Source organism: Dipodomys merriami, unplaced genomic scaffold (assembly GCF_024711535.1).
Source record: "Dipodomys merriami isolate MVZ:Mamm:240054 unplaced genomic scaffold, mDipMer1.0.p SCAF_31, whole genome shotgun sequence".
NCBI lineage: Eukaryota > Metazoa > Chordata > Mammalia > Rodentia > Heteromyidae > Dipodomys > Dipodomys merriami.
In genome coordinates this window covers 18,743,456-18,768,947 of record NW_027204604.1, presented here as the reverse complement: position 1 = coordinate 18,768,947, position 25,492 = coordinate 18,743,456, and the positions used below count along the sequence as shown (strand labels likewise).

Here is a 25,492-nt window from a genome sequence, read left to right as displayed (position 1 = left end):
AGAAAAATGAATGCAGTACTAATTTCATTGAAGGATATTTTAATACTTAATGATGTGACAGATGCCAAAATCCATACACAGATAGTTAAGTGTTACAGTCTGATTAAAAAAGTAATACTGTGTTTACTAAAAACAACTTACATAATAAACAAGTGGGAATATCCCATAGCCTATGAACTGTTGTGTAACAGATAAGGATAAAAATATACTTTAAAATACTATGAGGACAGTTTCACAAATGAATAGAACTGAACTTAGCATATTGTTAGGATCTCTCTCTCTCTTTCTCTCTCTCCCTTTCCCTCTCCTCCTCCCTCCCTTCTTCCCTCTGTCCTTCTCTGTCTCTCTCTCTTTCCCCTCTCCCCTTTTTCCTAGGAGCTTCTAGCTTTCTTGGTATATAGATGTATTTGAATTGAGCCTCAGAATAATCTTGTATGAGTAGTGAGTTCTTAAAAAAAAATATTGGCCAGTGTGTTAAAAACAGAAGAATATTTCACTGTCTGACATATTCTTTAAGGCATCTTGCTTCAGACATGTTTTGGCTTTAAATTTTTAATGTGTTTTTAGTCTCTTGAAAATCTGATTAAAGATGTTGGTAAACTTGGGAGTACTTTTTAGAACAGAAGATGATTAAGATACAAAGGCGGGGAAGGCATAAACCATGAAGAAGTTGGTGTATTTTTTTTTTTTTTGGCAAAGGAAGTCACTTATTTGTCAGAGACTAGAACTCAGCATCAAGTTCATAATTATATATGTTGAAGTAAAAGTGTATGGAACAGCAGCTGTTGCTTTTTGGCATCTTTGTGAAAAGATGTTGAAGTTTAAGAATACAAACTATGAATGAGATTTTTATAAGATGACCCTCTTTTCTTCATTTGCTCTATATTCATCTACCTGTTAACATATCTCATTGTACTTTGGTAGTGAAAAATGTGTAGAACTCACTAGCCTTATAATTGGAATGCTTTTATTTTTAAAAAATAATTAAAATATTTAATTCCAATAATAAAATTTAAACAACTGGTTTACTCAAAGTATACTAAATAATGACATAGTTCCTGAGTGAATTATATTTTAAGTTTTAGACACAAAGGCTTTTAAAAATAAATTTTAAATCTAAATAAAAAGTACATTTTGATTAAATGGCAGCCATATATCAGGAGATCAGTTGTATAAAAGTAGATTTGATGTTTACCTCCTTGTAATAATGTTTATCTCTCTGCAGTGGACCTTTTTTTAAAGTTAGGTATATTTTTCTTTTTATTTATTTTTTAGAGAGTTAGTGATATGAAGTTTAGACTTGGATAATCACCAGTTTTATATCTATATAAAACTCTGACAGGGAGATTAGCACTTTTTATATTCTTCAGTGAAAAGTCTGTCATACCATTGAATAATATACTGCCAGTTCCTCTGTGTTTGGCAAAAATGGTGACTGAGTAAACTGCAAATAACTTCTTTCCTACTTTCTGTGAGAAAATGCACTTTCTGTGCATTGACTCAGGTGCTAGGGGGAAAGTTGGTAACTATTGCCCTGCCCAAATATTTCATGCTCTCAGTTACACAAAGCAGGGTATACTCCACTTTATATTTGCCAGTGTGTCATTTGCATTATCAAGTGCATGGTTTGTAACAAATGATCCCAGTTGCTGCTTTTAACAACAACAACAAAAAATAGTCTTCTTTAGTGAATGATTGAACATTCTGATGTCTCAAAAAAATTTAAGCATGCACTATTATACATGAAACATACCAATAGGTATTTCTTAACTATTTACACAGAGTGATTCATGTAACTTTTTATTTCATCAGTTTGGATGGCCTCCATGAGACTTTGAAGGCCTTTTCCTTTCAAATGTCTTAGTTTTTAAAAAATTTCCACTTAACATTATTAGAACCATTTGGAAACAAGCAGTATTTTCTGTGTGAAGGTCAGATAATAATGAAGATAGGAATACTTTCATGTAGTGAGCAAATTATGTCTATTTCACTTTTTGAATTATTTCTGTTTGAATGGCGATGGTTCTCCGGCTCTGGCTGTGTTAGGTAACACTGCCCTCAGAGGGCCGAGGTGAGGAAGTTCATTCACAGCACTGACAAGTAGCTCTGCTGCTGTTCATCTGCTCACAGGCTTGGAGGGGAAAATGGGCTTATTTGAATAATCGAATAGTATTTGCTTTATGGTTGCATTTCTTTGATATGTTCAGTTATTTTTAAGGTGTTAAGTGTATGTGTGCCCCTGAATTTGATGGCAATATTTAAGCACATTTAGTTCTCTAAAATAATGATTAAGAAATGACTGACTGTAATGACTGATTTATAAAGAGTAGAAGAAAATTATCTGGAGAGTTTTAAGACTTTACTTAGGTGGGTTTTTTTCTGTCTTTGATAGTAGTCTAGTTAAAACTATCTACAGTCTTAATTTGCATATATAGCAGCATTCATTGGGATGGAAGCATATATTCTCTAATTATATCTTCAAAATATGAATAAAGAATAATTACTTCATTGGATAATCAAAGGCTTCTATGTAAATCTACCAGCAATTGAAATATACTGTTATTCTCTTTTTAAAAAACCTAATAGTGATGTGTGGCTTAATGTGTCTGAACAGTTTAAATGACGATTCACTTGTATAATAAAAGATGAGTAAGAAAGGAATAATGTCAAAATAATTATATGTATCCTTTGCTCTGTTCTTTCTTTTTGTATGTAGTAACTTTTTCATGAGATAATTGAAAGAAACATTAAAGTGTTTAATAATTCAGTGTAAACACCTTTAATTTTTAAGAATTAGCTATTTAATATTAAATCAGAGGATTTCAGTGAGAGTGTTGTCAGCTTTTAACTAGTAAGTTTAACTGGTTAAGCATAAGTGAGATGCAATTCAGCAGCAGCAGCAGCAGCATTATCATCATCATCATCACCACCATTATTAATGAGGATTATTTTGTCCCGGTACTAAGTTTTGAACTCAGGACCTGGGTGCTGTCCCTGAGCTTTTTTGCTCAAGGCTCGTATTCTATCACTTGAGCCAAAGCTCCACATTTTGCTTTCTGGTACTTAATTGGAGATCAGAGTCTCATGGACTTTCCTGCCTGGGCTGGTTTTGAACAGTGATCATTAGATCTCACGCTCCTGAGTAGCTAGGATTGCAGATGTGAGCCACCAGTACCTGAAAGAGTTCATCATTATTAATCATGGTAGTTGAAAATGGCAAAAACAAAGGGATGACAAAAATTGAATTTTTTCCCACAAAAATCCCTCATTTATTCAATTAGGAAAATGAACAAATTTCATTTTATTTTAAAAACTGTACTTTCATGTAGCCTAATATTTGGCACACATGAGTCACTCATCAAATCTTTGCTTTCCTTCACCACGCTATATCTTATTCAATTAACAAATACTTATATAGTATCGAATGTAAGCCAGATGTTATTCTGTGTGTTTAATAAATATTTGTTTCTTTATTATTATTGCATGCCTGTTTGATATCCACATACTTGGTGAATGACAGACGCATTTGAATCTGGGCAGTCTGTCTTCACAGTGCACCCACTACCACTGCATGGTATGAAGCCAGAGCAGGGCAGGGTGATGACCTCTGTTCACCTCAGCTCTGCCTTTAACTGACTGTTGTGTGTCTCAGGGTCTCAGGATGCCGTGGCACCTGCCTCTCAGCACTACTGTGAACAGCTCCCTTGGGGTGCCTGAGCACAGGGCAGAGCTAAGGACTTCCTTGGTTTTTCTCGTTCAGCCACCATTTCTTCCTCTAACCTTTGACTTACATGTCTCCACTTACTGTCTAAGGAAAAACAAAGGGCACTGAGTTATTCTTTGAATAATAAGAGCCCACAGGTTTGATGCAATATCAGTTTTGAATCCCAAAGTACTGGAAATAAATGTATGGTAGGAGAGACCTTTTGACAAGAATCAGAGATAAAGCCCTGTTCTGTTACATTAATTTTTGTTATGTAGGCAGTGAATTTAGTAGAGAGGAGGGATAAGTCGGCTGAAACTCGGGCGTTCCCTATGGCGTAGGCCTCCTGATGAGCAAGGACTACGAACTTGTTTGCCAGACCCAACACGACCAGCTACTCCACTGCACACCATGCCCAGAAAGTGGACTGAGCTGTAGAAATGTGGTAGCAGTATTTATGATTGAGATAGTGGTTATTGCTTGTCTGCTATGTGTTAGCTGAGATACATGTCAAGGCAGTCGTTGCTTCCACATTTGATGTTAAGATTACCCACTGCAGTTTCTATACAAGGTAAGATATTACATTTACTTGAATATTCAAGAGAATGTGGTTGATAAATGGAAAATAGTTACAGTAAAGAAGTAAAAATTTTAAGTTGGTCCGTATCTTTGCAATACTTTACACTTTGTTAAAATTGTATAGACATGACTTCATATTCATTGCAGTGTAGTGTGTAGAAATGGAAACTTTACTATTATGCAGAAAGCAGATTAAAAAGAAAGCTTTGCTTTCACAACCTACGAGGGTGTAAATGTAAGCAAAATAATAATTTAGCTCACATTTACCCAGCAGGAAGCTGAGTACAGATTGAGTAATTCTCCACAACATATCTACTGCTATGTAAACTCATCTCATGGTTTATTCTTCATTAAATTGCAATAATGTTGTTTTCCATTGACTGGTGTGTGTGAATGTCTCTCCTCCCTCACCTTCTCACCTCTCTCCCTCTCCTTTCTCCTTTCTCTCCCTCTTCTCTCTTTTCTCTTCCCCTCTCTCTCCCTTCCTCTCCCTTTTCCTCTTTCCATCCATATGGCTTTTCTTCTCTCAGAATAAAACTTGACACTATAATTTTGTTACGATGTTGCTGTGTTGAATAGAATACAAGTATCCCTAATGGAACTGAGATTTGATTGACCAATTTATGGAATATCACAAAACAAATACCAGAATGCTTAAGGTAGAAGGTAAATTATGAAGTTTTGAGAAAGTAAAAGGAAATGGCAATGAGAGAGAGTACTAACAGACCCGCTACTCTGAGAAGTTTAGGGCGTAGAATTTTCTTTTCATTTCCTCAGCTTCAAAGCAATACATGGACCTTTCCTTCTTTAAGGAAAAAAATGACAGGTTCATGCATTATGTAGTAGAGGCAGAGCTTCTTGACTATAATACACTTTTCAAAAGAATCATGAAGGGACATATGTGGGAAGACAGAAGAATGGGTTTGCATCTGGAAAGTTTTTAAGGCATCTTTGAAGCACAGAAGCAGATTAGCAAAATTGTAAACAACTTCCATGTGGCCAGTTGCAGGGTGATAGTTGACTGGTCCAGTAGCAGCCAGGCCTCTCAAGGAGGCCTGGGCAGGGCCCCATCCTGAAGTACTGCAGGCTCATATGTGCCATCTGCCCAGTCCCTTCAGCATAGGAGAACCATGTCCCTTCCTCAAGGCTCAGAGAAATGCCAAGGGTAGAAGACGCTGCGGTCTGGCAGTGCTTCAGATTTGCCTGAGGGCAAGGAAAGAACTTTGGAAAGCCTTAGAGAAGGGAAGCCATAGCCTAAACGTTCTTCACCAAGAATGGAGAAGGAAATGGGAGAGATTTTCACTTTGAAAAAAAATTTTTTTGAAACAATCTTACTAAGTTGCTCAAACTGACTGAAAACTCTTGGGGTTCAAGCAGTCCTCCTGGCTAAGCCTCCAGACACCCCCAGTTTTAGTCTGAGTTAAACATGTTTACCGCATCCTCTTGTTCGGTGTTCTGGTTTCTTAAAACTGCCCACTAGAACTAAAACTTGATGATGTTTGCATTATGCATTCTTGCTACTTGAACATATTTTGACACCAAAAGTAATCTATTTAGAAGCCTATTTCCTCAATTCTAAATACATTTTTAAACGCATATTCTTTGACCTAAGATGTTCATTGAGCAGCGTCTTAGAATGAGCAATCTTGGAACCAGTATGTTTCATAGACCTCCTAATTTTCATTGGTTACTCAAACCGGCATACATAAAGCTGCTGATGGTAGTGGATGACACCGCATTAATGTCACAGTAGGTTTTAGCATTGTAACTTGATGAAGGGCAAGAAAAGGACATATTTGAAGGACTTGGTGAAAAGGAAATGATAACCTAAACATGTAAGTTCACAGAAGCTGCAAAATTTTACATATATATATAAACTTATATATAACATATATGCATATTTATGTATATATAACTTATTTTAATATATAAATATATAATATATAATATATGTTTATAAAATATATAAAAATATAAATATGTATATATTTATGTATTTATAGTATAAAATATATAAAATATTGTACACTATGTATTTATTACATATAAATGTTTTATACGTATAAATGTATTTATATGTAATAAATGTTTTATTTATTTATGTATTTATTTATTTATTTTTGGGTCTGGTCGTGGGGCCTGAACTCTGTGCCTGGGTGCTGTCCCTTGGCTCTTCAGCTCAAGGCTAGCGCTCTACCACTTGAGCCACAGCGCCACTTCTGGCTTTTTTCTTTTTGCTTATGTGGTGCTGAGGAATCGAACCCAGGGCCTCATGCATGCAAGGCAAGCGCTCTACCACTGAGCCACCTTCCCAGCCCCAATATAATTTATATATAAGATAACCTATCTTAATAAGGACCAAAGCATTTGCATTTTTTAAAAGTTAAATTTTATATTTCCTCTGCGATTGAAAAAGTACTATAGTAGTTTCCTATACATATGATAAGATAAAATCTTCAGATTAATTTTGAGGCATGTGTAAAATAGAGTAAGTTCAGGGAAAAGTATGTTCCCATTGTTTTCTAAGAGACATGGACAGTGGTCCATTAGCACCTCTGTAAAAAATATAGCAGGCAACTTTAAAGATTTCAGGTGTTTTTCTATATTTATTATTATGCCTTATTCAGTAACAATATTTAGTGTTAGGATAAGAAATCACACAATTATGAATTATATAATTCATTTGGTTGGAAGATGGTGAGAAAAACTTACGTTTACTATATTGTGAAGTATGAAATTAGTTCCATTTCATACTGATACTAAATCTCCTGTCTGAAGTAGACTTTTATATTAAGAGTATTACTGAAGATAGGTTCATAAGTCATTTAAATTTATTTTTTACTGAACACTATCATTTTCTGGTTTAAAGCTCTGCTCTCTGGAAATTTTTTAAAAAGCTTGTGTTTTCATAGTGCTGGACATTTGTGTATATCAATAAAAAATCAGAAAGGCCAGTTGTAAATTTATTTATTTATTTATTTACTTATTTATTTTTGTCAGTTGTGGGGCCTGAACTCGGCCTGGGCACTGTCCTGCAGCTCTTCAGCTCAAGGATAGCACTATACCAGTTGAACCACAATACCACTTCTGGCTTTTTCTTTCTATGTGGTGCTGAGGAATAAAACCCAGGGCCTCATGCATGCGAGGCAAGCACTCTACCACTGAGCCACCTTCCCAGCCCCAATTTATTTTTATTTAAGAAAGTTTTTTGACAGTACTGGAGTTTAAATTCAGAGCCTCATGCTTACTAGGCAGGTGCATCATCACTTGAGTTATGCCCCAGACCTTTATGCTTTTAATTTTGAGACAGGGTCTCCTTTTTCCCCGGCTAGTCTAGACCACACCCTCTTATTTGTCTTTTTTGTTATAGCTGGGATGGAGGGAGCATGCCACTACAAACAACTTTTTCTGTTGACATTGTGGTCTCAGTAACATTTTACTGGTGCTGGCCTTGAGTCACAGTCCTCCCAATCTCAGCCTCACAAAATAGCGAGGACTACAGATGTGAGTCATATGTCCAGCTGGTGGGATGAATTTATTAATGCAGTATTTATTAATTTAGTATTTATGCAAATACTACCGAATAATCACAGTACCATTACAAATTATGTTATCAAATTAGCAGTTCCATTTAATTTAGAGTTTAACACTTGTTAAATATGAAATGCTAAGGACTTTTACAGTATGCCCTTACAAAAATTCTTTATGTAAGTATGATATGATTCCCATTGTACAGAGGAAGAAGGTAAATATAGTGGAGTGGCTGCATTTGTGCGGCGAGTCAGTATAGTTAAGAATTCTTAATTATCACGTTTTACTTAGAAAAATTTTAGATGCTCTATCTGTGTACTCCAGATTGTCTTCAACTTATGCTTTTTCTACCTCAGCTTCCTGAGTGCTGGAATTACAGGTATATACCATCTTGTCCAAGGTAGAGTAGAGAAGAAACATTTAAGAATGTTTATTCTTTGTTCCTTGCAGAGTAACTAGCTTTAAAATCCAATGTTATATATAACAAATGTGACTTGCCAGTGGTAGTTGAAAAATCTTTATCCTCTGTGTATCTTAGAAAACTCTGAATTTCAACTTGGTTGCTTTACACATGTTACTCTCTAGGACCTTTTATTTTCCATTTTATTTAAGCAAATAGCATATTTTAAAAACAATGGCTTTGTCTCCATAAATACATAAATGTGGATTTATATTCATTTGGATTATGTTTGTGCTTGTTCTAGTAAAACATAAGTTAATATATATGTGTTTTTAGTACCATCTCATTTAGCATTGGATTTCAATAGATGGGTAGGTCTCTTAACAGCTAACTAAGCATTGCTACAGCAGTTTGTACATGGTTCAGCTCATATCTAACTTTGTATTTCTCTTGAAGTTAGAGTTATAACTCAACACAACCTAGCCTTAAGAGAACTCATGTTTATTTTAATAAATTTTAAGCAGTGTGGGAAAGTTGGCAAAGGACCAAAATCTAGAGTCCTTATAAGTAGAACTCTACACTCTAGAAAACAGCCTCTTCCAACTCTGCATTTCACAACTTGGATTCTCTCATTTTTATAGAAGGTATAAGGATTTTGTCATTTTCATTCAGGAGATATAAACTGAATCTGTATATTATTCCATGCCAAGGACTAATGAATTCGATTTTTGTTGTTTCTGTTCTGTGAATAATCCTTTGGTTACAGTGATTAGAAGCTGTATTTATTTCCTGTGGTGGTTGTAACAGAGTGTAGCAGGGTACATTAAAACAACAGAAACTCATGATTCTGTCCTCGTTGTATAGACTGGAACTTAGAAAACAGGGTGTGGCTGAGCCTACTCCTTTTGAAGGCTCTAGGGTCCATTCCTTATTTCTTATGGCTTCTGGTGGTGGTAGGTGCTTTTTAGCTTATGGTGTATCATTCCAGTCTTTGCCTACATGGTTACATTGCCTTCTCTCTATGCATCACTCCATTCATACACAGACATTTAAAATTGGGTTTAGGGCTCACTCAGATAAGCTAGCAGAAGGAAGCTCTTTCTCAAAATCATTGACTTAATCACATCTTTTGCCAAATAAAGTGATGTAATATTCTTAAGTTCCAAAGGTTAGGATGAATGCATCTTTGAAGAATGAATCATTTAGCTTATTACACAAGCTAAACTACCAGAATCCTTGCTAGGAAATGCAGTTATGCCCACATAAGGATTTGGTCCGTGACTGACCACATATTGAATAATGGTCGCAGGAGATTATAATGGAGCTTAAAATTTCCTGTTGCCAAGTAAGATTTTAGTCAGAGTTCAAACCATTCCTCATGTGCTTGTGATGGTTAGCAAACCTGTGCTAGGATATGTGCAGGCTGTACCATCCAGATTTGTCTAGGTACACTTTCTGATGTTTGCACAAGGACAAAATTGCCTTAAAAATGCTTTTCTCAGAGTATCTCTTGCTGTTAAGTAAAACATGATGGCGTATTTTGGAATTGGAGATAAAGTAGGTCAAAACAAAGTCCAGCCACAGGAGCAAGCAGAACACCTGCAAATGTGGGTAGAGAGTTGATGAGAAGTTTGTGTTAGTTGTCACATTGTACCAACTCACATTTGAATGCAGACAAATTTGGATGTATATTGATGGATGTCTTTGGAACAGTGCCTTTGAAAATTGTGTGTGTGTGTGTGTGTGTGTGTGTGTGTGCGCACGCGTGCACACGCACACACACACGCATGCGCACTGGTTTTGGGACTTGAAATTAGGGCCTGGGTGCACTTTACCACTTGAGCCACAGCTCTACTTCTGGCTTTTTGGTGGCTAATTGAAGGTAAGGGTGTCACAGATTTTGCTACCTGAGCTGACTTTGAACTACAATCCTCACATCTCACTTAGCCTCCTGGGCATGACCTACCAAGGCCTGATTTCTTTTGGCTTTTTTCTTTTTTTTTTTTTTTTTGTCGGTTGTGGGGCCTGACCTCTGGGCCTGGGCGTTATCCCTCAGCTCTTCAGCTGAAGGATAGAGCTCTACCACTTGAGCCACAGCGCCACTTCCGGCTTCTGCTGCTTATGTGGTGCTGAAGAATCAAACCCAGGGCCTCATGCATGCAAGGCAAGCACTCCACCACTGAGCCCCCTTCTCAGCCCCATCTTTTGGCTTTTTGATAGTTAATTGCAGAAAAGTCTCATCAGGGCTGGCTTTGAATCATGATCCTTAGATCTCAGCTTTCTGAAGAGCTAGGATTACACAGTGAGTCACTGGCACCTGGCTTAATTTTTTTAAGACAGGGTCTCACTACATGGCCCAAACTTGATTTTAACTTAAGATTCTTTTGCCTCAACCTCCCACGTACTGAGATGATAGATATAGCTGCCATGTACAATTTTCATTATTAAATATTGACTAAAGCTTATTTTTTTTGGAAAATAACATTTTGTAAATGAAAATTATAAGTCAAGAAAATGAAAGAACACAGGTTGAAACACAGCTTAAAGCTATCTACAGTAGTCCTAGCTACTCAGGAGGCTGAGATCTGAGGATCATGGTTCAAAGCCAGCCAGGGCAGGAAAGTCCGTGAGACTCTTTTCTTTGTTTATTTTTTTTAATTTTGTTTTATTATTAAGATGCTGTACAGAGGGGTTACAGTTACATGAGTAAGGCAATGAGTGCATTACTTGTCAATCATTGTTACCCCTTCCCTTCCTTGTTGTCCCAATATCCCTTACCTCCCCCACCTCTCATATTCCTTCCCATCCCCACCCCCAACTCTTCAATAAGCCATTGAGAAAACCAACATGAAGTGGCACTGTGGCTCAAGTGCTAGCTTTGAGCTGAAGAGCCCAGGCGCAGAGTTCAAACCCCACGACTGACCAAAACAACAACAACAAAACTGTATACAAGTACACAGACAAAGACATAGCTGTTAACAACACAGGTTAAAGGGCCATGACATAACAGTCAATAAATGTGCCTATTATTAGATTTGCACATACTTCTAGCTAGACAACCCAAACAGACTTTCCTAACATTAAGCAACAGTTGTGCTCTGTAGTACCACAAGAACTGCATGGCCATCTGATTCCATTTTCCAGTCCTGTACTGGATAGTTGTACCCTGCTATTAGATCTCAAGCACCTGTAATCCCAGCTACTCAGGAAGCTGAGTTCTGAGGATCAAGGTTCTAAGCCAATATAGACAAGAAAGTCCATGAGAGACTCTTATCTCCAACTGAGCCAGAAGTGGCACTGTGGCTCTAGCCTTGAGCACCAAGCTTAGGGCCAGCGCCCAGGCCTGAGTTTAGGACCCAAAACCAGCATTTTTTTTTCCTTTATATAAAAATAATACCAAGTAGTCAATGGTACATGAGAGAGAAATACCTTTTATTACTCTTGCAAATGTTTTTCACCAAAATTCATAAATGCTATATGCCTGATTTTGTCAAGGCTTTTAAAACTACTGGAAATGTACTCGAACAATCATCTGACAAACTGGAAAACCAAACAAAATGCTTACTCAGATGAATGATTTCTGGAGGAATAATGGTGCAAATGAATTATCGAAGTGTGGAATTATTAAAAACAAAACATGTTTGGGTTTTAATTGAATCTTAATTGTAGGTTTATGTATTTTCTTTTGTAAGCTTAGTTAAAAGAAAATTGCCTAGCTAAATTTTTGGAGGCCAATGTTGTAGGACATACATTGTGCCATAATTTATTTTTCACATGAAAGCTACTGCTCATTTCCTTTTAACATTAACACGTGTGTTTTACTCATGCAGGAGAATATATAAAAAACTGGAGGCCACGCTATTTCCTTTTGAAGACAGACGGCTCATTCATAGGATATAAAGAAAAACCTCAGGATGTGGACTTACCTTACCCCCTCAACAACTTCTCAGTGGCAAGTAAGTCCATTACCTTACTACCGATTCACTTTACATTTACTTTTTCTTAGAATTTTGTGTGTGAATTATGTTGGGATATCTGAGAAGTCTATGGAAAAGAAGCATTCATAGTTACACTTTTCTTATAAATATATAACAAAAATTAATTTTTTAGAAATACTGTAATTGTTTAAACATAGCACAAAATTAACTGAAAGATAACTGATAATAACAATTATTAAAATTACGTTTCACCCAGGCCTTTTAACACTGTTAAGACCTATTGATTCATCAGTAAAAAGGACTTTTCTGTGCTAATTGAGAAGTAAAGCATTTTAAAGTTGAGTTTAAATCAACTTCTGTTATCTGTGAACTTGAGATGAAAAGTTTAACTGGATGACCTCCTTAATATTCATTTTGGATGTGTTACTTGTTATGTTTGGAAAAGATTTTAGAAAATTGAAGCTTTTTAAAAACCCAGTTAAATAACAACCAACATCCAAGAAACGATAGTGTTTGAATGTTATAAATTTCATATTACCACTGTAAGAGCCTGGAGTCTGTTTCTATTTTTAATGATTTTTAAGATAAACTAAAGTTTTTATAGTTAATTGAATGATCATGTTCATATCAATGGATTCTTAAGTAGCATTTTTTTTTAAAAGAGATCCTATTCAGGTTAGGATAGATGGAAGGGGGAGACACTAGAAGATACAATATAGTTATAACATATTGAATTGAAATCTCTTTGTATAACTACTTAAAGATAACAAACCCCTCACATATATACTTTAAAGAAACATCTTTTTCCCCATCAAACTGTTTATTAGATAGTAATGGCTTTTTTTTCAGTAGGAAACTGTTTTTAAATCTTTCTGATAGTTGGAATATTATCTTGTATTTATTACTGATTTGAAAACCTATTTTCCTTCTAAAGATCCTTTGCATGAACATTGCTTTAAAGTGATAGAAATTATCTGAAAAGATTAGCAGCATATAATAGCCAGTATAGTTCTGTTTGTCTAATTTATAAGCAGTTCTGTTGGTTTGTCTGAAATAATTTATAAATGTAGAGAATTCCTATGTCTGCTTATCAAAATGCAGCATTTCTTGACCTTATGCAATTTCACACCCCAACAAGTTTTAAAGACAGACTGTATGTCACAGTCTGCCAACATCTGCTCTAACACTTCCACTGGCAGAGGCTGAAATAAATGCTGTACTCTTGGGGAGAGATCCTGTTCAGTGACTGACAGTCATCTGATATACAGAATAAGTACTAGTTGACATCTGTAGTCTTGACTTGTATAACCAGCATCACTGCTTGATTCAGAGTGGTGAAGTTTTCAATATTAGTGTGAATCTTAGAGCAAGTAAAATTATCCTAATTTACTATTTTTAAAGCTTGAATGTATTATCTTAAATTCTACTAACACTAGTAATTTACCTAAGGAAATAATGAAATCAGGGGAATGTTACCAGTGAAGTTTCAACTTTGGCACAGGCTGTAAGAATGACCTTCATAGATCATTCTCTTTAATTCCATTATTGGTGGAGTGGAAATGTGACTTCAGATGACAGAATTTCTTTTAGGTAGCATTTGGAACAAGACAGTGTTACTTCACCAGTAATGCCACTTTTACCTTAGCCTACTTTACTCTGTGTATGTGGAGGTCATTGTTTATTTTGGCAGTATTTGAACTGAATGCAATGGCCTCGTGCTTGCTAGGAAGGTTTTCTATCACTTGAATTATGCCCAGGCCCTTTTTTCCTCATTCATTTTTAAGATAGGGTCTAGTGATTTTTGCTCACAGCTGGTCCCTCTCCCATTGGTGAGTCCTTAAGCTTAGGTGTGATGATGATCATGGGAAGTGGGACTGGACTAGGGGTGTAACCTAATGGTGATCAGTGAGGAACTGAGTAAGGCCTGTTAGTTAAATTCTTCTCTGCACCTCAGATAAGGATGATTCTTTCCTTTGGGAATAGTAAATGTAGCTCTCACATGAGAAGCCAGCACCTGCTTCAAAGGAAGGTCTCCTAGGCTTTCTGACCTGCTTTAGAGGAAATGGGTAGGAGAAAGATGAGAATAGCTGTCCTGCTTCTATTGTTCTCTCATTTTACGGCTCCTTTTTTCCTGGAGTTACACCCAAGCTTCACCACCCTATCTCGGTGAGGAGGACCTCCTTCTTGAGATCATCTCTCCCTCTGTGTTCTGTGTCACTGTCACCTAGTTTTTTGTTTTTTTCCTTTTGAATGGCACAGGATTTTGGTACTTAACAAAATCTAGCCAGGAATCGTACATACCCCTTTATTATAGCTTCTCCCTTGTGGTCACAATAATTCCTCATGTTTCAGTGACAGTGTATGCAGCTTCTTCACACAGGCTGGCGTCCTGAGCATTGGGTTACTGTTTTAAACTGGCTGTGTACATCGCTACCCTACAGACTTTGGAATTGACATGTCCTAAATTGAACTCAGGATAAGTTTTTCTGTTGCTTCCCCTTTATTCAATATCATTCTGTCTCTGTCTAAGCAGAAACCTGGATCTATTCCATTCTTTTTCTTTCCTGTCACATCTTTACTCCACTTTCAATCCATTTCTAGTCCTACTGATTGGTTTCTTATTTCTTGAACCTGTTATGTCTTTTGCTATAATCACCCTCGAATGAGCACGTGTCATCTCTGCTATAGATTCTTAACTAGATTCTCTGTGTCTAGTTTGTATCATTCATGTTCTTCCTTTGCATGGCTGTCAAAATGATCTTTCTAAAATTACATCCTAACTATGCCACTTGCCTCTGAAAGCCCTGCCTTGGATCTTTATTGCCTACTGGATAACGTCCAGCTTCTTAATATATCATATAAGGATCTCTTCAATCTGGCCTTTCCTTCCAACTGTTGCTTCATGTCTCTTCTGCTTTGTAGATTTGCTGCAGAAGCCCTGTACTGTTTATGATTTCCTAGCCAATCTCAGCTGCTTTTCTATTCAGCCTTTGTTTCTCTCTGCTTTGAATGTCATTTTTATCTCCTTAAATTTTAATTTCCACTCATACATGATTTAATTCAATGTAAGGTCCTCTCGCCATTCTTTCTAAGTGACTTCTTTTTTTCTTTCCCAAAGTTCTTATCTTCTTTTGTTATCACATTATTGCTTCTTGGCTATCCTCTTCATGCTTGGGTCATATCCATTTATCTTTATTAGGGAAAGGATCTTAGTCTTATTTATCTTATATCGCCTAGTGTTAACATATTATGGCTTTAATATCTCTTCTTGAGTAAATAACTGAAGTCATCTAGTTTAAATTTCTTTTTAAAAGAGAAGAATGAGACCTTTGGAGAGTCAGTGGTTTTTTTAATATAATGGTAGTTCAATATTTAAATTAAAACTTGCATTGCTCAATTGTCATTTAAATGTTATATCCCTCCCTTCATATGATGGCATTGTGTTAGTCAGCTGAGTTAATCAGTGTATAAAGAGAAAAGGTTTCCAGGCATGGTGGCATGTCTCTATATTCCTCAGCCTTAGGAGCTGAGTCAGGAAGATTATGAGTTTGAAGCCAGCATGGGCTATATCAATGAGTTTAGGGTGAGACTATGGGGTACATAGTGAAACCTTGTCTCAAAGGACAAGAGGAAGAAAAAGACAGACAGACACAGACAGAAACACTATGAGAAAACTGTTATTTTGACCTTGCTTAGGAGGGTCCCTTTTATAACTGGCTGGCCCCATTGCTTTTGCAATATGGTGAGACAGTAAGGTGTGACCATGTGCCAAAGCAGGAGTGGTTCTCTTATTACCAGGAGAAAGGAAGAGACCAGGGTGCCACACTCCACTCAAGGATATTCCCTAGTGACTTAGGACCGCTGATCAGGTCCACCTCAGTTTCTAGCACCTCCCAAGAGCTCCAAGTAAGGGCCATGTGTGCAACATCTAGGCCTTTAGGAGGCTTCTAAGATCCAAACTGCAGCAGATACTTACCACAGAATTAGAGTAGTGAGACCTGATTTCAGGTCCAGTGTCCAACACTTGAGTTGCTAAGTATACTTTGCCATGCAGAATAAGAAACTCTCCAAGTACTATAGACTGTGGCTATTTGGCCTTTATCCTTCTTTGTGTAGATCTAATGTAAATCATATGAGAAGATGCCTTCTATATGTACATCATGTAGAGATAGAAACTTCTTCTGTGACCAGGAGCAGCACGGGTAGTCTCTAATGATGGTAGGTTGAGATCATTGGTGTACACAAAGCAAAGTTTTTGGTTGAAAAATAGTGTAGGATGTGCTTAAAGGTACTTTGAGCCAAATGGCTTTTCTACTCGGTAGTTATTGCCTCTGACATTTTGACAGTTACCTTCTTTTCCCCAAATTCCTAGCTTGCTCAGCTATAAGTGGTAAATAGTCTTATGGAGGACTTAAGGACTTGCTTATATAACTTTGGGTTCTTTCTGTTTCCAAAAGGTTTCTTTTTCCTCTCTGGGGTGGGAAAGGGAGACATATCAGCCCTAGTCCCAAGAGCACCTTCTAGAACTGAACTGTATATCTGCTACAAAATATTGACCCAACCTAAAATAGCCTTCTTCTCCCAAACCTCTTTTTACTTGTCTTACAAAAAATAGGTCAGTCTGCATTTCTAGGCTATTCCCAAAATGAAGTGAAATATTTTCTTTATATATTTGTCCTATTTAGTTCTTTCTCTCTTCCAAGGATTGTAAGGAAATTATGGGGCTTCAATTTAATGATGATACAAAAAAATGACAATATATAGATTTAAATTTACATCCTCCTTTCTTTTCTTTTTCCTTCCTTTATTTTTTAGTGCGTGCGTGTGTGCGTGTGTGTGTGTGTGTGTATGTGTATGTGTGTGTATGCGTGAGCACACACGCATGAATATATACCAGAATTTAAACTTAAAAACTCTTGGCCTCATACTCACTTTTTCCACTCAAAGCTGATGCTCTGCCGCTCTGGGCACCCTTCATTGCCAGCATTCTCTTGGTGAATTGCAGGTTGAAAGAGCCTTCTGGAGGAATTGTCTGCCTGGGGACTGGACTTACCCTGAGATTCTCAGGTCTCAGCTTTCTGAGTAGCCACCAGTGCCAGTTAAATTGTACTCTTTTTTAATTTTATAAATTTAAGAATTACCTGTAAGTAGTTGTACCAAGGGGTTTCAGTTCCACATGTCAATTTATGAGTACTGTACATCTTTTATTTTAATAATAAGCATTTTGCAACTGGCAGAGTGAGCAGTGAGAATATTTAAATATTAAAATGAACATTTCAGTTGTTAAAATTAGAAGAAAAATACTAGTTTTCTGGAGGTTCCTGTCCCTCCATTAAAAGTACCCAAAGTGTTACTGGAGTTAGTTGTACAACTTTTATAGTTTCATGATTTTTAAAACACCAAATTATACATTTTTAACTACAAAAAGAAGTGACAGTAATATTATACTGTGTCACTTAATGTGTCCTCCTGGAGAAGCACAACACAGTCGATTTGCTGATATTTTGAAAAGTTTACAAATAGGCAAATCAAAGGGAAAGTACTTTAAATGACTAAAATTGCTTCCAGGATAAAAAGGAGGTGTATTTGCCTGATCTTGAATTTTGCATAGAACTTAAAGCGCGTGCGCACGCACGCACGCACGCGCACACACACACACACACACACACCCCGATCCCAAAAACATTTTCTGTTTTTAATGAACATCTACTTGAAAATAAATCTTAATTTTAGTATTGATTTTCTTTCAGATATCTACTGTATTATATTTAAATACTATATCGAGTAATGCTTTAAAATTATAGGAATACAACTAAATGTTCTTCTCAGAAAAATTATACATACTTTGTGTTTAAAATTTTGACTTGGTGTTATCACCAGGCGTCATTCTGACCTTAGACAAATGGTAATATAATACTGCTTCTAAAAAGCCCTGCTTTTTCTCTTTGTCCTGCTGTCTTGTTGTCAATCAAGAAAGATTACAGTAATCAGTCTTGTTGTGTAAGACTATTAATAACATTAGAATCTTAGATAAAAACTCCCTTTCTTCTACTTTGGAAAGGTGGTGAGGTCTGAGACTTGAGGTTCTCTGGATACCCATGTTTCCTACTTTCCTTTTGGGGGCTTTGGGCCATGTGTATCCAGAAGATCATTTCATCTGGCTGCCAAGGCAACCAAAGATGAGACTTGAAATCAACAAATTAAGGCCCACAGATGGTGTTATAATACCTAAATGTACCTTGGAAAGAAAAAAAGCTCCTCACCCTTGGATAGAGACAGGAAAAATAAAGATGGAAGGGAAGTTGATCAGAAAGACATCGCTGAGAGAAGAATGCACTCCTAAAACAGAAGAAGCCACCTCTGGCATCACAGGATCTGCAGCTTGAGGGAAGAGTCCAAAGGGCTCATCTGCACATCTCTGCACCTCGTACATCCATGTTTTCCTGCAAATTAAGCTCTTACCAGTAACCATGAAACCTATGAACTACTACTGCATGGAACCTCCTCCAAACCCAAAGTATTTTAGAAAATTGAGATTATTCCGAAAAATATAAATATCTCAAAAGATAAGATTCCAGGTAACAATGAGCACATTAAGTTTTAAAACCATTTCTGTGAAAGTTTGGCTGTCTTCCTATTGAATTAAATAGGTATAAAATCCTCAGGAATGAATGAAAACTCCAGATGGTATGTTATTTCCTGGATTCTATATAGAATGAAAAAATATCAAAGGAGAAAGAAGGATACATGAAAGAAGCAAATGTGGCACTTGAAATAATTAACGGAATGCTTTAATCATCTTATATATCTTGCTTTCCCTTGGGTCAGAATTCAGCTCTTGGAAGCCTGTTCAGTTCACCTGATGTTTTCTGTGTAGTTTCTACAGTAACCTTGATGTTTATCTTGTCTTATAAGAGATTTCGACATAAGTTTTTGACATAGGTAAATAACCTATTTAAAATCCTACCTTAAAGGCAATTATTTTATTTATTTATTTTTGTCAGTCCTGGGTCTTGAACTCTAGGCATGGGTGCTGGCCCTCAGTTCTTCAGCTCAAGGCAAGGGCTCTACCACTTGAGCCACAGGGTAACTTCCAGTTTTCTAGTGGTTTATTGGAGATAAGAGTCTCACAGACTTTCCTGCCTGGGCTGGCTTTGAACTTTGATCCTCAGATCTTAGCCTCCTGAGTAGGTAGGATTACAGGCGTGAACCACCAACTCCCGGCAAAGGCAATTATTTTGAACAAAAGTTTTAAACTGTAGCTTTCAGGTTGACAGGGCACTTGGTCTCTTTTAGATCTTACTCTTTTGCTGTAGGAGAGGTAGAAGGATTTGCACTTGCACCCATGTGTGTGATAAGGCACAGGTAATGGGTTTATTGTAGAATATCTTTGCATTGAATGATTTACTAATAGGTCATTGTACTTTAGATTTTCAGGTAAATATCTGAGTATATAATACTATTCAACATCAGGTAGCCTTTGATACTGAGCTAATTAATGATCCTGGTACTGTTATCTTACTACTGATCCCACCATTTTCCTCCATGACATCCTTTCATAGATGGATAGTAAAAATAACTCTGTCACATGTCTTTCCAATAACATTCATTTATGACCTGATTAAACCTAGATTGTAGGATGTAGATGCCAACCTGATTCATTTGTTGAGTATTTTTTCCCAGTAAATCATTTTTTAACTTAAAATTGTTAGTTTCTAGAAAGTAGAGTTTGTAATTTATTCCCTCCCTCTCTCCCTCCCTCCCTTCCTCCCTCCCTTCCTCCCTCTCTTCCTTCCTTCCTTCATGTCCTGAGGCTTGAACTTTCTGGGCCTTGGCACTGTATCTGAGTTCCTTTTCCTCAAGGCTAGTACTCTACCACTTCAGCCACAGTGCCACACACACACACACACACACACACACACACACACACACACACACACACACACACACACACACACACACACACACACACACACACACACACACACACACACACACACACACACACACACACACACACACACACACACACACACACACACACACACACACACACACACACACGCATTCCATCATGTATGTGTGAGTTACATGACAACTCTCTTCAGGAAATGCAGAGGCCATAAACATCGGTGGGCCAGGTGTTCTGTACAGTGGAACTTGTGCTGAAACAGTAAAGATGTGGTAGCCAGCTTTGAGTTTTCTAGTAGTTTATTGGAGATAAGAGTCTCACGGAGGGGCTGGGAAGGTGGCTCAGTGGTAGAGCACTTGGATGCCTGAGGCCCTGGGTTCCATTCCTCAGCACCACATAAGCAAAAAGAAAAAAGCCGGAAGTGGCACTGTGGCTCAAGTGGTAGAGTGCTAGCCTTGAGCTGAAGAACCAAGGGACCGCACCCAGGCCCAGAGTTCAGGCCCAACGACCGGATCAAAAAAAAAAAAAAAAGAGTCTCACGGACTTTCCTGCCTGGGCTGGCTTTTGAACCAAGATCTTTAGATCTCAGCCTCCTGAGTAGCTAGGATTATAGGCATGAGCCACCAGCACCCAGCTTAATCATCTCATTTTTAACAAATTAGAATCAAGGATCACATTTTGTTACTTCTTCTGAATTGTTAATACTAAATTGTTTTCCTCCTCTATATCTTTATTAATTAAAAGGCATTTGTTGTATTTTCTGTACTGTTAAATGAGGCCTAAGGCCAGAGTGGAGGAAAGCAGGCCTTTCAACTTTGGAGTTTAGAGATGTAGAGGAATTGCTCGGGGTTGGAAATAGTGCATAATCAAGCAGATGCTAATGACAAAAATGAAATGCAGGGAAAGAGAAAAGAGTGGTGTGCCTGTTTGGAAGTTTCGCAGAGGAGAGTACATTGCCTCTTTATTACAATGATGTTTCTGCACTATAATAAGGTCTTTCATTGCAAGTTCAGCCTTTTTCATTCATTTGTTTTGTACTCTGCTTCCTGTTACTAATTGTCAGCACAATACTCTTCCAACTATAAAGTCTCAGTGTCCTTTTGGACCAATTTGTCATTGTCTTTGTCCCTCAACTCCAACCCATGCACTCAGAATCTATTACTATGGTTGCATTTTTAGACATTTTCTATGTTTGTAAAATGCCAGTGCTTTTGAAACATGCCAGAATAGTTCATGATAATGATAATTGAATTGCCCAACTAGCAACAGTTATTACTTCCAAAAACACACTGATAAAAGTTTCTGTTTCTTTAGGGTATTCTTATAATTTAATGTACATTATTACTTCATATGCATTGTTGCTTTTAAAGGTCACATAGAGGAATATATTTTATATTTGTCAATCTGTATCAGTTACATTCATTGTTTACCTAAGAAATTCTTTGAAATTGCTGTGACATCACCAAGTTATATGTCTATTCCTTTCCTGTTAATGGCTCTTTACTCTTAAATTTTTTTTGTATGACTAAGGAACAAAGTTGACTTAGACTAACAAACCTGAATAATTCTGATATTAGACACAGGCAACTCTGACTATATGTTAACTCATGGCAGGTTTTTAACATTTTGGCCAATAAATATTTCAAATGTACTCTCATCTTTGTTCAAATAATGACAGAAAGATATTTTCCAAATGTGATTTCTTGATATATTATCTATCACTTCAAATGTTTCTCATTTTTGTTGCTTTTAAATGTTAGTAGTAATTTTTTTTCTGAAAGTTAGTTGCAATTATTTTTAGTGCATGAGTACTTAGTAAAAGTTAGGTCATTTGTGGGAATTTTCTCTGGAAAACACTTCAGTACTGTATATGTCAACTGTTTCAAGATTTTTTTTTTGCCTTAAATAGCAAATGAAATATATGAAGCTTCTTAGAAAGAAATAAACCTTTATTTTCTCTTGTAAGCGAGCAACATTTTTAAGACAGAGAGCACATGATAGAAAAGAGCAAAAAATTTACAGCTAGAAAACCTAATTTGAGACTCAAATTAGGCTTGATGATTGATGACTTTAAACAAATGGATTTTTAAATTATTGTTAGCATAGATTATTTGTATAAAGGTGTTTCATTTACTGTGTTTGCTGATGGATATAACGCATCTTGATCACCTATGCTGACATTCTTCTCACTCATCCCTTGCCCCAACCAGTATTTATGAGTTTTCTTGTTCTATTTACACAATATGTACATAGATTATCATGACCATATTCACTCTTTACTCCTGCTTTTGTTTGTTCCCACTGCCACTACCACATTCCACATCTCAATTTAGACATGTTTGAACATGATATTTCTTTGTTATGATGCCTGTGATTGTTCATAGTGATTTTACATGGTAGGCCTCCTATCTGAGAATACTATGTTTTAGCTAGGTTGATCCCACACCCTCTGTGTGTGTGTGTGTGTGTGTGTGTGTGTGTGTGTGTGTACATACACATGCCTATAGTGCCTATACATGCTTACATATATGTTTGGATTTGGGGTCTAATATCCACATATGAAAGAGAACATGTAACCTTTGAAGTAAGCTTGGCTTACTTCCATTAATAGGATTTTTTTACAGGTCTGCCTCTCCATTTCCCTGCAAATGACATAATTTCATTCTTCTTTATGGCTGAAGTAACATCCCATTGTATATACGTATGCCACACTTTCTTGATCCTTGCATCGGCTGTAGGGTAGGTAGGCCATCTGTATAGCTTGGCTACTGTGACTGGTGGTGTGGTAAGCATGGGTGTGTAGGTATCTCTGTTGTATGTTGACTCATGTTCCTCCAGGTAGATGCCTGAGAGTGACAGGTGGTTTTGTAACAGTTTTCTGATGAGCCTCCATGCTGGTTTCTGTAGCCGTGGCACTGGCTTACAGTTGTCTTCGTCTGCATCACCACTAGCACCTGTTTGCTGTGTTCTTGATGGTGGCCATTCTTTCGGGTGAGATGGAATCTCAGTATTGTTTGACTTACATTTCCTCGATGGCCAGAACCGTGGAGCATTTCTTTTTGTATCTTTAGTCATTTGTTATTCCTTCTTTTGGGAAGTGTCTGTTTAGCCCTTTTGTCTGTTTATTAGTTGAATTACTGACTCTTTGGGAGTTTTAACATTTTTGAGCTCCTGTATATTCTGGTTATTAGTCCTATGTCAGATGTATAAATGGCAAATAAAAAATGAAACAACTTAAAAAATCATGAACTGGAAATGATGTAAAATTCTGTAGAACTTTACTGAGAAAATTAAATGAAAGGTTATGATCTTAAAGCTGTTTTTTAAATGAAAGGTTATGATCTTAAAGCTGTTTTTATATTGAGGTTTGAATTCAGTGCTTCCTAGATAGGCACTCTACCACTTGAACTAGCTTTTTGCTTTAGTTATTTTACAAGTAGGGTCTCATGTTTTTGTTGAGACATCCCTCTTGACAGGGATTACAGGAAAGCATCACCATGACCAGCTTATTAATTGAGACAAGATCTTGCTAACTTTTTTAGGGGTCAAGGCTGGCCTGAAATTGCAGTCCTCACAATCACTATTCTCTGAATAACTGGGATTACAATTGTAAGCCATCAGACCCAGCACACATGGGAAGTCTTCATGTTGTGGTGAAGTAACTGATAATGTGCTAAAATAGTTAAATACAATGGAAAGCAATTTCTTTACTGACCTAAATTGATAAAGATTTGAGATAAACTTTATTTCTGTATTTTAGAGATGAACAATCTCTTTATTTAACTTACTGTGAACTTTATTTATTCAGAATAAGGTGGATAGTGTTCTTGTTTTTTAAAAAAACTGTAGTAAATATTCAAAGACAAAAGAAAAACACCTGTTCTTTCTTCTTAAAGCTTCTGGCAGTTTTCTAGGGAGGTCAGGTACTAGTAATGACTGTTTGGCTTTTTTATATAATTTTAATGACATTACTCAGTTTGTTTATAATCCTTTAAAATGCACTATTAAATCAATTCTATATGCTACTTTACATATATGGGTCTATCATTTACTTTCTATTTTCTGAAAAGGAAAAAAAAACCTTTATTCCATAAATTAAATCTTTCTCCAGACAAAGAAGGGTATCTCTTAAATGTTAGAACTGATGTGCTGAAATGAACAATGTGATTAGGGCTTAAATATATTTCTTTTCAAGCTCTTGAGGCTTACAAAAATGTGTGTGTGTGTGTGTGTGTGTGTGTGTGTGTGTGTGTGTGTGTGTGTGTGTGTGTGTGTGTGTGTGTGTGTGTGTGTGTGTGTGTGTGTGTGTGTGTGTGTGTGTGTGTGTGTGCGCGCGCGCGCGCGCGCCCATGTTTAAAGCACATTCTTTCCATCTTTTTTCCTTCTCTCCTCTTCCTTCCTTTCACCCATCCCATCTTGTCTGTATAGTCTGTACTCCCCTCTGCTTTCCTTCTTCCTTTTCCTTTTCATTCTGTTTTCTTTTCTGTTATTTCTTTTCTCTCCTTATGGTCCATTCATTTTGCCCAGGTTGATCTCAGATTCCCTGGCTTAACTGATCTTTTTGACCAAGAAACACTTTTATGTAAAGTTTTCAGCTGGAAAGAGATCATTAAAATAACTTCTATTTAAAAAATAAACTTTAAAATACTGAGGTTATTAGTTATAATAAATTTCATTGTACCGGAAACATTCTACATTCTCTGAATTTTTTTAGGCTCAGTTTATATGTACTTGATTGTGAAGACTAAAAAGAACCTATGAAAATCTTTCCAAATTCTATGAAGTTATAGTATAGTTAGGAAGAGTCACATGAAACAGAATCATAACATAAACTATTCGATCAACACATGAGATGCACAGCATAGTAGATCTTCAGGGAGAGTAGAGTGGAAAAATTAGAGAAAATCTGGAATAATTAGGCTATAGACAAAGAGGAGAGAGAAGATTCAGGTGAAGAAAACAGCATGAGTTAAATTCCCAGGGTAGTGCTAATTCGGGAAGAGGCTGAAGATACAGCTCAGTGATAAAGGGCTTTGTGTAAGGTCCTTAGTCTAGTCCCTAAAATTATGGGGCAGAGGGATGTAATCATGGAATTTTTAGGGGATACTGAAGAGAAGTATTTATCAGCAAAAAGTCCTCTTAGTTCTTAGTGATAGAAAATAAAGTCTCTCTTTTTTTTTTAAAGAATGGTGCTTGCATATGAGTTACATAAAAAGTTAGATTAAGGAGTTTGAACTCGGTCTTACATAGAGTAGAATATTTTTGAGAAGGATGATAGATGGAATAAGAATTTGAGTAAGAAAGACTAATCTGGCTAGTAGTATGTAGGGCAACTTGTAGAAGCAGAAGGTAAAAGAGAGAAGACCATCTGGGAGGCCATTTAGAGATCCAGATTTCAGAGCTCCAGATCGGAGAACCCAACTTCCCAG

General features: G+C 36.7%; 1 protein-coding gene across 4 annotated transcripts in view; it reads left to right on the top strand.

The window, feature by feature from the left end:
* Positions 1 to 25,492, top strand: part of Akt3 (AKT serine/threonine kinase 3) — a 202,705-nt gene that overhangs the window by 93,587 nt on the left and 83,626 nt on the right. For all 4 annotated transcript variants that reach the window (XM_070041922.1, XM_070041923.1, XM_070041921.1 and 1 more), the window contains one exon: positions 12,044 to 12,169. In XM_070041922.1, coding sequence (XP_069898023.1) covers positions 12,044 to 12,169 — 126 coding nt within the window. The remainder of the gene's footprint in view (positions 1 to 12,043; positions 12,170 to 25,492) is intronic.